At 32.5% G+C, this 13,026-nt stretch overlaps 2 protein-coding genes across 2 annotated transcripts; both read right to left on the reverse strand.

Moving 5' to 3' along the window:
• Nucleotides 1–437: 437 nt before the first annotated feature.
• Nucleotides 438–4,937, reverse strand: LOC101884430 (uncharacterized). The gene is made up of 2 exons (XM_021469461.3): nt 4,885–4,937; nt 438–3,293 (listed from the first exon to the last, which is right to left on the reverse strand). The coding sequence occupies exon 2, from the start codon at nt 3,282–3,284 to the stop codon at nt 1,377–1,379; it is 1,908 nt and encodes a 635-aa protein (XP_021325136.1). The 5' UTR covers nt 3,285–3,293; nt 4,885–4,937; the 3' UTR covers nt 438–1,376.
• A 2,096-nt stretch (nt 4,938–7,033) lies between these two features.
• On the reverse strand, nt 7,034–9,142 carry uts2d (urotensin 2 domain containing). Its single transcript, NM_001258318.2, is given in 5 exon segments — nt 7,034–7,262; nt 7,347–7,431; nt 7,592–7,629; nt 8,165–8,269; nt 8,996–9,142. Coding segments are annotated over 5 exon segments (348 nt in total). The 5' UTR covers nt 9,090–9,142; the 3' UTR covers nt 7,034–7,236.
• Nucleotides 9,143–13,026: the final 3,884 nt, after the last annotated feature.

Consider the following 13,026-nt stretch of genomic DNA (forward strand, 5'->3'; position numbering starts at 1 on the left):
ATTGTAGATGCCTGCTTACATAAATGCAAATAAATATATAATCTTACCTAGTATATATTAATGTGTTTAACAGGGATAATTTTAGGACCATTTGAAATCAATTGGTTTCATTTTTATTTAAACATGAAAAATTGCAAAGCATGCTAAATGCGAATCATAAATAAACACTTATTTTCACATAAATTGTTGTGCTGAAGATCATTTGTAATGAAACATGTATTTTTAAAAAGAACGGCAAAATAGAAGATAAAGCCTTGATGGCTTCAGGCCTTTGTGAGAAATGCATAGATACCAAATGTAGACACATCCATTAATATATATATATATATATATAAATCCATTAATATATAAATAAGTTTTATATATATATAATACACACACACACACACACACACATACAAATATATATATATAAAACTTTTTTTTTTTTTCAACAATTGTTCACAACTGCCAAAAGAATAAAGAAACAGAGAAATTACATTATGTAAAATGTAAAATTTTAAATCTTGTGCAAGAACAATGAGAAATAATGGATATTTCTATCAATATTTCAAAAACCGCATTTGAATAACACAAGTATTGAATTCAACAAATTTGATTAAAATTCTTTGAATAAGACTTTGTATAATGGTTAATTTTTGAACATTACTCTGACATTTTAATGTCAATTTTAAGTGAAATATAAAATACAGTAAGGATTTTTATGGTGCTTCATATGCTGGGGTATGCATTACAGTGGTATATGATTTAAAGTTAATGGTGATTTAAAAAGTCATTGAAAGTCTGCTGTTCGTAAAAGAATGGAAGTCAGAATTATTAGCCCCCCTAAATGATTAGACCACTTGTTTATTTTTTTCTCCAATTTCTGTTTAACAGAGTGAAGATTTTTTTCAACACCTTTCTAAACATAATAGTTTTAATAACTCATATCTCATAACTAATTTATTTAATCTTTGTCATGATGACAGTAAATAATATTTTTCTAGATATTTTTCAAAACACTTCTATACAGCCTAAAGTGACATTTAAAGGCTTGACTAGGTTAATTAGGTTAACTAGGCATGTTAGGGTAATTAGGCAAGTTATTGTATAACAATGGTTTGTTCTGTATATCGAAATAAAAAACTAGCTTAAAGGGGCTAATAATTATGTCCTTAAAATGGTGTTTAAAAAATTAATAACTGCATTTATTTTAGCCAAAACAAAACAAATAAGACTTTCTCCAAAAAAAATTTAAAAAATATATTATCAGACATACTGTGAAAATTTCCTTGTTCTGTTAAACATCATTTGATAAATATAAAAAAATAAAATAAAATCAAAGGGGGGCTAATAATTCTGACGTCAACTGTATATAACAATCTACTGTAGAAACTCTAGGGATTAATTCTGAAGCGTCGTACTCTTCTAGCCATTATTCTATCTCCCATAGTATGAGTCCCTAAAACCCACATTACTTTATGAAGTCGATACAAAGCATACAAGCTGACCATGATCAGGACTGCACCGGTGACCAAGAGAACCAAGTACAACGCCAACATGAAGCCACTATAGGGACCAGTCAACGGCAAAGTCCACAGGTACACCCAACCGTTGTAGTAATTGTTGTGCACAATTTCCGGTCCGTTATCAAGAACAATTGTTTTGTAGAATGCTGGATCATTGTCATAGTCATTGTAATAGTCAATGCCTTCCTTTATGAAGATATAATTAGATGTTGGAGAAACTTGAGATGTGACTACTGGAAAAGGACTTGTAGTTTCAGTCGCTTCCCTACTTGTAGTTGAAATCAATCTAGGGATTGTTGACATGAGAATTGGTACGGTAAAGGTGTTAATGTTTGTCATTAATGTTGTCTGTAAGACACTCAAGCCACATTGGAGATCTTTGTAGGTCAATGTTTGCAGCAAATGATTTTGTAGGTAGTTCGGTTCATAGCATGCTACTCCATTATCCAAGTCACTGATCATCCTCCAGTTGTCTCGAATCCATTCTGCAAAACCCAATATGCTACAATCGCACATCCATCGGTTATCACTAAGAGTGAGAACCTTAAGCGCTCCTGCATGAACAAAAACATCTCCTGGGAGAAACCTCAAATGGTTCTGGTTGAGATTCAGTATTTCTAGTCTTGAGGTATTGAGAAATATTGTAGATGGGAGAGACTCAAACTTGTTCCCATCAAGGGTTAGAATCTGAAGCCTGTTCAGATTAGAAAAGATCTCCGGATGCAGCTCGCGAAGGTTGTTGTGTTTGAGGGACAGTTTTCTTAGGTTGGGAAGGCAACAGAAAACGTCTTTTGGTAGCAAGGTTAAGTTGCTGTTTAGGTGTACATTGAGATATTGAAGGTTGGTTGTGTTAGCAAAAAGATTTGAAGGCACAGTGACTAGGTTAGTTTCGTAAAGGTATAGTTCTTGGAGCCTTGGCATGTGTCCGATCAGCTGGTCTGGCAGGAAGATCAAGGGGTTCTTGTAGAGGGTGAGCTTGGTTAGGTTGGGTAAGTAGTAGAAACTCTCAGGTGGGATATGTTGGAGTTGGTTGTTTGACATGGAAAGGGTGAGCAGGGATGGCATGTGCCAGAAAAGACGTGGAGGAATCTCTCTGATCTGGTTCTTCTGTAGCATTAGTACCAACAGGTTACTTAGATGATCAAAGGAACCACTTTCGAGAATCTCCAGATGGTTGGACGTGAGGACCAGAGTCTGAAGGTTACCAAGGTTGTGGAATACAGTCTTTGGTAGATTTCTCAGTTGATTACCAGCCAAGTTTAAATAAATCAGCTTGGTTAAGCTCTGAAAGACGCCAGCATCCAGTTGGGAAATGCGGTTCTTGCTCAAATCTAGCTCAGTCATGCTGACCAACCCTTCAAAGAGTTCTGAACTAACAGAAACTATCTGGTTGCCATCCAGCTGCAGTTGCTCCAAGTTCCTCTGCTCAATAAACACCTTAGGTGGAACAACTGCAAGTGCGTTTGATGACATTTTGATGGAGCGAAGCTGTGGAGCACCGTGGAAGGCTTCTGGTTGGATGGTGTCAAGAGTGCTGTGCGTGATCATTACTCGTAGCAGGAGAGAGAGCTGCTGAAAACTTCGGTCCTTGAGGACCTTTATGTTTGTATCGTTCAACAAGAGTAGGAATGTTTTTGTCGGGTCCAGTTGGGGTATGTCGTTGATGTTTCCAATGCATTTTGCAGATCCCCTAATGTCGCAAACACACTCACTGGGGCACCAAGAACTGAGGGTGAGCTGAGGCAGAAGCTGAAGGAGAGCAAATCTGAACCACATACTCTCAAACTGGAGAACAAACACAAGTACATGTCAGAATAAGTGTGTATTTACACAAGAGACACTTTTAAGGCATTTCGGCCTTTCACTTACATGATCATTCTGTTTTGGTGGCCGAAAAAAAAATAAAACTTATAGTCGCAAGATTCTGAAAACTATGCAAAACTATATGTGTGCTAGTATTTGACAACCAATCTAGCAATGGTGGGCTGTAGGTATGTACAGGCAAAGACTATAGAATGCACAAGACATGTCACTTGTATCTTTCTGAATGGGGAAAAGTGTATATATGGTCAATATGGAGAATAAAGCCTACTAGTACAGGAGCCAACCATTGATCACTATATGGCAAATAAAGTCTGCTTTCTAATACAGGAGGCAATCATCGATCACTATATGGCGAATAAAGCCAGATGTACAGGAGCCAATCATCGATCGCTAGATTGACGATACTCTGGGGGAGGGGCTCGGACCAGACATGAGTTTCTGCAGATTTTGTGTGAATTGGATGTTTGGAAATGAAACTAAAGAGACAGTTGTTGTTTAACTTTATTGGTGATTCCTAGTATGAAATTCAATTGTAAGCTTGGCAAGCAGTTTTGGAGAGTTTGATGTTTCCCCTTTCAGACAGAATGCCTGAGCATACTGCTCGATAGGTGTTTCAAAGATGGCTGCCGAGTGAGTTGACTTGCCACAAAGGGACTTTGGTACAGGTGCATAGTGTTTCTTTACAAGCAACATTGTCCCCTACTGTTCAGGCATGCATAATGCAGTGTTTTTTTTTCTTGTCATTTTTGTGGCTCCATGCGAACAGAGAACATTTGACTGCTTTGTTGTCTGTTTGCAAAACTTTTCAAAAAGGAAAAGAAAATGTGTTTCAAAGTTTTTGAAAATGATACCATTATCACCCTTGTGTAAATTACAAAACTGTTGCATAATGCACTTTATATGTTCAATATGGGCAAGTATATTTGGCAACCAAAACAACACCTACGGGCCTGGCATGCACAATACAGCATTTTTTGGTATAATTTTCACAGCTTCTTTGTCTGTATGCAAATCATTTCAAAAAGTCAAATAAAACAATACTACATTTGAAAACAACAACATTATAGCTGATGTGTAAACTACAAAAACAGAATTTAGCAACACAATTATTACACCAAAATGTACCTTAAAGCTAATACATTTACAAAGCCCAGTGTCTTCATTATTCAGTTGTTCAATAAATTGCATTCATTATATTTTGATATTCTAAAGAACGGGCCATGGTTTAAACTAAACCATTCTTATTGGGCATAATTTTCACCTTTATGTTTTTTATTATTAATATTATTATTATTTTTTTTTTATTTTTTTGTCCATACAATACAAGCAATGAGGTCCAAAATAACATCGGACAGCACTGACTTTAACTTCATGGATAAAAAGTAATATTTAAAAAATTGTATATATTTTTTAAAAATCTGTTTTTGCATTCTACATGAGTAAGTAAGAGATGCAGGTTTGAAAAAGAAATAAACACAAGTGCAGATTTTTAGACTTCTTTTAAGTGCCCAAAACAAACAAATACATGAATTAGTAGTAATGTTAAACTTACCTCTCACAAGTGTTGAAGACTGTTGGTGAAACGGATGCGTTCTGCTGTTAATAAGCAGACTTTGGAAAAACTTTTCCTTTTCTACGCTTATCATACTCTGCAGAGCAGCCCACAAGAGATACTGCATCCTTCTTGAGTTTTTTAAGACATTTGCTTGTAGAATCCCAGTAAATTCTGTATGCAACTCATATTGATGTTGCCTATTTTTATTTTGTTGTTAGTATTTTACTCATATAAATGTTTAGGTCAGAATTAAAATAGTATATAGAAATCTTCCAAACATATTAGTAGTATCAGAGACTCTCTAAATAAGAAAGCCCTACGCACTTTAAAACTTTGTGAACTCTACAATGTATTTATTAACTTACCCCCTGGCATGTATAATTTTTGTACTGTTAAAATGTTATAATAATAAATAAAAACAATCTTCAAAGTTCCATAGTAAGTAATTCCATTTAGAAGACTCTTACAGGAAATAGTGTTTGCAAAGCAGTTTCTATGGACATTATTTTGTCTTTATAATACTGTTGAATACTTGATTTAGATTGGCTGATGAACATTCTAAGGAGTGTGGTTTACAAATAAACGCACAGCTAAAGTTGATCCAGACAGGTTTTGACCACATTACTTATACTGTACAATGTTTCATATCAATACACAGAATGATTTTGGGTATTTCACAAAAAAAAACAGTCAAAAATCACATTAAAACAAAGCAGAAGTCCTTGGTTGAAAAGCTTAAAAATCTAGTGCTTCACAGTAGTTGAGGACAAAAACCTGACAATTTGCCTCTGGTGTGCATTATTGTCAAATAATTTAATAGCCCATCATCAGTTATTCCTTATACAGTGCATGTGGAACATATTCATAGCGCTTGACTTTACTCCCTCAAATTCACACAATAGCCCATAATGACAATCTGAAAAATAGATTGCAAATTTATTAAAAATAAAAAAAAACTGAAACATCACATGTACATAAGTATTGACAGCCTCTAAATTGAGCTCAGGTACACTCTGTTTCCACTGATCATTCTTGAGATGTTTCAGCAGATTATTGGAGTTCACCTGTGGTAAATGCAGCTGATTGGACATGATTTGAAAAGGCATACACCTGTCTATATAAGGGCCCAGGTTTGACAGTGCATGTCAAAGCACAAACCAAACATGAAGACAAAGGAATTGTCTATAGACCTCTGAGACAGGATTGTCTCGAGGCACAAGGCTGGGGAAGGTGTTCATCTTCCAGCAGGACAATGACCCAAAGCTCATCACAAAAATATTAATGGAGTGGTTTCACAACAACTTGGTGAATATCCTTGATTGGCCCAGCCATCGGTTTAAATCCGATTAAACATCCCTCGAGAGATCTGAAAATGGCTGTACACCGTCGCTTTCCAACCTGATAGAGCCTGAGAGGTACTGCAAGGAGGAATGGGCAAACATTCCCAAAGACTGGAGTGCCAAGCTTGTGACTTCATAATCAAAAAGACTTGAGGCTGTAAATGCTGCCAGAGGTGCATCAACAAAGTATTGAGCAAAGGCTGTGAATACTTCTGTACATGTGTTTTTCAGCTTTTTTTTTTTTTTTATTAAATTTGCAACAATTTCAAAACATCTTTTTTCACATTGTCATTATGGGATATTGCATGTGGAATTTTGAGGAAATACATGAATTTAATCTATTTTGGAAAAAGTTAAGCTCTATAAATGCTTTCTGGATGCACTGTTCTACTGTGAAGTAGTGTAATATGGAGCTGTAGTATCGCCCTAACTTACCTAATCCCTACTCTGAACCATTGAAATACAGTGTTGGTAGGATAATCTGATGGGTAGGATAAAATGTTTGGAAACCGGCTCTGACTTGCATATTATAAATCTTCAAGGGCTACAGTTTTAACTAAAATCTGAATAATAAAAAATATTTCTTGACAACTTGAGGATGAACAAACTAACAGCAAATATTCATTTTTGAGTGAAAGAGAAATGTCCCATTTGGACAGTTCAAAGACTTAACACTAGAGGGAGACAACAGCTCTTAAAAAAACACTCAAGGCAGCTTGCCGTTGATTTAAATTAGAGAATATTTAAAAAGGCAAATAATGTGCATAATGCAATGAAGGAATAAACCAGATTTTTTTCCTTTTACATTTTATTGACATGACATTTAAATAAAATACATTTTTGTTAAAAGAGTACAGTCGTGAGTACATTATTACTATCATGATTATCATGACATGTTCTGAATACATATTCATTTGATATGTAAAATGATTCTGCTTGTTTGACACATCTTAAGGCATTCAATGATTTTGCAGACTTTTCCTTCTCCTCGCACTTCACTTGAAGATCCTCAAACACAGTATTTCCAGAAACAGGCTACAAAGAATTGTAAAAAAAAAAAAAAAATGAAATATGACACTTTTATCAACTTTATTGAAGATATAAATCTGCAAAACTCACTGTCATCTCGTTTGCGGGTCATCGATCTTCTGTTGTCCATTGCGTTTGACACCAGTTTTCTTTCAAGATTGAGCTCCTTTTGAAGCTGAAACGGGTTTTTGACAATCAGAACAGTTGATTTAGCTTTATCATATATATCATTTTTGTGTTTTTTGAATTATTGTTTGCAATTTCCATAACATGAAACAACTTGTACACATAAAACATGTTAAATATATAAATCTATTTCTTTCTTTATTTTTTACCTCCTGCAGTTCTGTGATTTTCCTGGCCAACTCCAGTCCTGAAATTCATTAACAACAAAGCTATAAGGTAAGTGCAAAGATGTTTTTTGTTTAAATCCAGTCTTAAAATGTATTTTCATTCTCTAACTTTTAACTCATTATGAGAGTTTTTTAAATGTATTTGGTTAGTGCTCATGTCTGATAATTTAGTACAGCATTTTAGAAAACAATTGTAATTTAAAACATTTTAAACGCTCTTTAAATAAAATTTGATTTGGAGATTTTGAATTATAAAATGATTTAGGAATCAATTTTCGATTCATATGAATCACAAAAAAACAAAAGATTTTTTTGTCTGCTGTATTTAAAAAAAGATAACATTTAGTAAGACCACTTCTTCAATTTCAAGTACAAGTAAATGTAACTTGTTTAATTTTTACAGTAAAGTTACATTGAATCATTATCTAACCCAAATCTTGACATTTAATTTTTTTACAAAAGACTTTTATCCCATGCAATATACTGAGGACATAACAGAACATCTTGTCTTTGTTTCAGTGCAATGCACAAAAATAAAACAGTGATTTACTGTACCTAATAAATCCTTTTCTTGAAGAGGCATGACATTTTTCCGCAGCAAAAATGCCAAAATTTGATCCTGGATATCTGAATCATCCTTCGACTGGAAAACCTGGTTGACTGAAAAAAATAAAATAAAATAGAAAAACATTTAAATATATACTGTATAATTATTTATTTATTTCATTTTGATTTAATTCTATACAAAAACTTTTGGTTTAGCATAATTTTACATTCAAATATAAAAAGTGTTGGTTTAAATTAATTTATTGGCTTGAATATAAAAATAGTTAAATATACAAAAATAGTTTAATTTAATTTTTTGTTCAAATATAAACAATGTGTTGATTTAACTTAAAGGACAATTTAGTTTTCAGTTAAATTTTGGTTCAAATAGCCAAAAAAAAAAGTTGGTTTAACCAGATATTTTATTTAAATAACCTATAGAAATGGGTTGGATTTACTTAATTCTTTGGCTTAAATACAAAAAAGAAGGTTTGTTTAACTTTAATTTAGGTTTAAATAATCTTTAAAGATGGGTTGGTTTACCTAAATCTTTGGTTCAAATATAAAAAAGGGGTTGGTTCAACTTAATTTTTGATTTAAAAATAAGAAAGGGTTGGTTTAACTTGATTTTTGGTTCAAATGCAGAAAAGGGTTAGTTTGACCTAACTTTAGGTTTAAATAACCTCTAAAAGGGCATGATTTAACTAAATATTTGGTTCAAATATCAACAAACTCAACAAATATCAACAAACAAAAATAATCTAACAATTGTGTTTCTCAATATTTGACCCAAAAGTAAATCACCATTTTTTTCCCCCTTGTATGAACAAATAAACTCACCTGGACTCTCGAGGCTTCTTGTATGAACGCTGAAAGCACCAACGAGAAGTAAAAAAGCGATTTGTAGAAGAACGCTTGGAATTGTTCTGTCCATTGCACTTGTAAAATGTTGGGTTTCTCTCCTTCCTGACCAAAATCTCTTCTGCCGGACACTCATCCGCTGAGACCCTTTTAATCAGCCGTTGCAGACGTATGAATGTGTCACAGCTGTAAATCAAGAGCGTGACGGAATTGGTGGTACGTCTGAAAGCGTGTGTTTGACAGGCCGAGCTGATGTTCTGATGGGCTTTCAGGGCCAATGGCTGTAATCAATCAGAGGCCTCTTCAATACTGCTGAAATCATTCATCTCTTTTCATTTCGCTAAAAGTGTGCAGTGTCTGGAATAGCAGAACCGTACGGATGCTATGATATAACATATCGTTCTATAAATGTGCTGACTTCTGCAATTTGAAAAATTGGATTAAGATTTTAGATCTATTGCATGGCTGACAAGCATGATGCAGACTATTTGAGTAATATGTAATGCTCTTTTTATCCTTTTCATATTTTTTTTATTATTAATAACATCATAGTAATAAAAAGAAGGACAAATTAAATTATGTTAGATAATATTTCATGGGGAACATTACACTGTAGGCAGTATAGGCATTTGTAATTAATTGATTACATGCTATATTTCTAACATATATATAATATTGAATAATTTATTTTCAGAGTTACTTTATTTTAAGCAGTTTAGCCCTGTTTATCTCTGTTCTAAGATTCATATGGTAATAACAAATCAATTGCAGTATTAAAAATTATAATGATGCTCCGATCAAGATTTTTGCAGCCACAACCAAGCACTGATTCCGCACTGATCTGCTGATACAGAGTACCGATTCTGATGCTTTAAGCTTTATAATGCATAAAGCACATTTCCCCCTCTAAGTATGATACTTCAGTGGAGATCCCCTAAACATGTCTCATATAACCATTCAGTGTGGACGTGTCATGGTCAGAAGCAGCTTTACAGAAAATAATAGATACAACAAATAAAAACACTGGTAGGAAAAATGACTAACAAAGCAATCAAGAAACATTGCAAATGATGGTAGAAGTAAAAGTTTGGAGTGCATATTTGATGCATAACATGTTAAAATGCACACCTATGAATACATATTTGTTTATTGCAATAAGTATATTATAAAAAGGTATTTTAAATATTCAAGTTTAAAAAAATACATGGGTCGCTGATCCTTGGCTCAGTTGGCGTTTATGTGTGGAGTTTGCATGTTCTCCCTGCGTCATGTGGGTTTCCTCCGGGTGCTTCGGTTTCCCCCACAGTCCAAAGACATGCGGTACAGGTGAATTGGGTTGGCTGAATTTACCGTAGTGTATGAGTGTGTGTGAATGAGTGTTTGTGGATGTTTTCAAATGTCGGTTCATTCTGCTGTGGCGACCCCAGATTAATAAAGGGACTAAGCCGACAAGAAAATAAATGAAAAAAACTTTAACTTAAAATAAATGAAATTTTCAGCCAGGTTTTAGTCAACTTGCAATATTGTCAAAAACAAACACCTGCGATCGGTTCATGAGATTGGCAAGTACCGATTGAGTCATAAAATATGATTATCGGCCGATACTGATCTTTGGCAATCGATCAGAGCATCCCTAATATATAGTCAGAATTATTGGTCCTCTTTTGATTTTATTCTTTTTTAATATTTAATATTAATATATTTTTAATAATTTTTTTTTTATATTTCCCAAATGATGTTTATATTGTTTACGATGATATTTTTCTTCTGGAGAAAGTCTTATTCATTTTGTTTAGGCTAGAAAAAAGCAGTTTTGAATAAAAATAAATAAATAAATAAATTTAAGGACAAAATTATTAGCCCCTTTGAGCTATTTTTTTTCCCAATAGTCTACAGAACAAAACATTAATTATACAATAACTTGCCTAATAACGCTACCCTGCCTAGTTAACCTAATTAACCTAGTGAAGCCTTTAAATGTACCTTTAAGCTTTAATATAGAAGTATCTTGAAAATTATCTAGTCAAATATTATTTACTGTCATCATGGCAAAGATAAAATAAATCAGTTATTAGAAATGAGTTATTAAAACTATTAACTAGAAAATCTTCTTTCCGTTAAACAGAAATTGGGGGGAAAATAAACAGGGGGGCTAATAATTCTGACTTCAACTGTATATATACTGCAGGTTATGTTTGATAAAAAATAATTGTTGTTTTAGTGATGTTTAGTATAATAATTACAAAATGCTAAAAAAAACTATATAATTCATTTTAATGATAATAAATACATTGAAGGTAAGGTATATATTGTAATAAACAATAAATATTTTGTTTTTAAATCTAAATTTTAAATATGTATTTGTTTGTAACATCAGTGACACTTATATATCATTTTCATTACGTTTTTAAAATAATAAATATAATAAAATAATAAATACAGTTAGTCCAATAAATATTGAATGTTTTTTAAATTATAATTATTATTTTAAGTAAAATAATAAAGGTAAGAAAAATCAAGTTTTTTATATTATATTTCTTCTTTAATGTTTAATATTTTAACATCAATGTCATATTTGTTTTTAAATATTTGAATGCCACTCTAATTAAACCCAGTCGAGTCAGGTTTCATTTCTTTTCAAATAATTTTAAGGAACAATGTATGCCATCAAATATTTTCCATTTGATAAAACTTAAATTGCATTGAAAAAAAGTTTGAAAAAACCATCGAATAAAGTTTTTTTTCTGTTTGGGATTTTAGCTTTTGACTGTAATGACATGATAATATTACAAAATTACATTTCTTAAAAATTGCATTAAAATAATGGCATATTTATATTTAAACAATTATACTATATATGGTACTGTATTAATCATATTTTTTTAGTTTTAACGATTATTTTCCCATAGTGTGTACTCATATATTTCATTATATTTTATGATATGACTCATGTAAATGACTCATAATAAACAAGCTCTGATTTTAAGCACGTTTGTTGTTGTTTTTGATATCGTCAATAGTGGTAAATATATATTTTTTAAAATTCAATTTTCTTTTGTTTCTTTCCCTTTAAAAATGATGTAGTGGACTTAATAATTTTCAAATTGAGTTACTGCATTTTCTTCGAAGCAACAGAGGCATCAGTTTCAATTCAAGGAATTTGTAACCTCAGATTGTTTAGACTGCCCTAAATTGACCATTCAATAACCACAAACCATATCGGATTTTTAAAAATATTGCCAACCCACATGTTTTAGTCGGTATGGGGCCTGTTTCAGTAAGGAGGTTCAAACAACTCAGAGTTTAAATTTGAACTCTGAGTTGATTTACCGAGAGATTAAAAACTCAGAGTTTTCGGTTTCAGAACAGCTGATCTGAGTTGGGTCAATCAACTTCGAGTAGACCAACTCAGAGTTAAGCGTGCACACCGTGACTTTAAAAAGGCATTATCAATGGAGCGTAGACATTACGAGTGACTATGGCAATATCTTATAAAAGAGATCACAATTTCTTTCTCCAGCTGAACTTGATGTTCTCATGCAAAGTTATAGCAAATATGAGTGTGTATATATTTGAAAAGAAACAACCATCAGTGAAGAAGAGACAGTTAGCGTGGGAAAACAGCTGCTCAAGTTAATGCCTAATTTCACTTTTTAAGTATTTAAATATTTAAGTATAATAAAATAAGTAATGTAATTTGTGACGTTTATATTTTTTTTCTAAACTTTTTTATACATTTATTAGTTTTAAATGATTTAACAGTGCACTTGTGTGTCTGCCTTTTTTATTGATCAAGTGATAGAGGTTAATATAACATTTAGAAGGTAAGCAGTACTAAAAATATTTTTTAGAAAGAATAATAATCCCATTAATCTAGTTACAGTGCATGTCGAAGGTGAATTTAATTTAATTATTTATTAAAAAAGGATAAGTCATTCTAGTACAGTTCTTCTGTGTGTGACTAAAATGTAGGCAATAGCTATGTTTCCATCCAAATATATTACATAAAT

The sequence above is a fragment of the Danio rerio genome, chromosome 22 (assembly GCF_049306965.1).
Source record: "Danio rerio strain Tuebingen ecotype United States chromosome 22, GRCz12tu, whole genome shotgun sequence".
Classification (NCBI taxonomy): domain Eukaryota; kingdom Metazoa; phylum Chordata; class Actinopteri; order Cypriniformes; family Danionidae; genus Danio; species Danio rerio.

Coding starts and splice junctions, on each gene's coding strand:
- LOC101884430 (XM_021469461.3), bottom strand. CDS start 3,284: ATGTGGTTCAGATTTGCTCTCCTTCAGCTTCTGCCTCAGCTCACCCTC.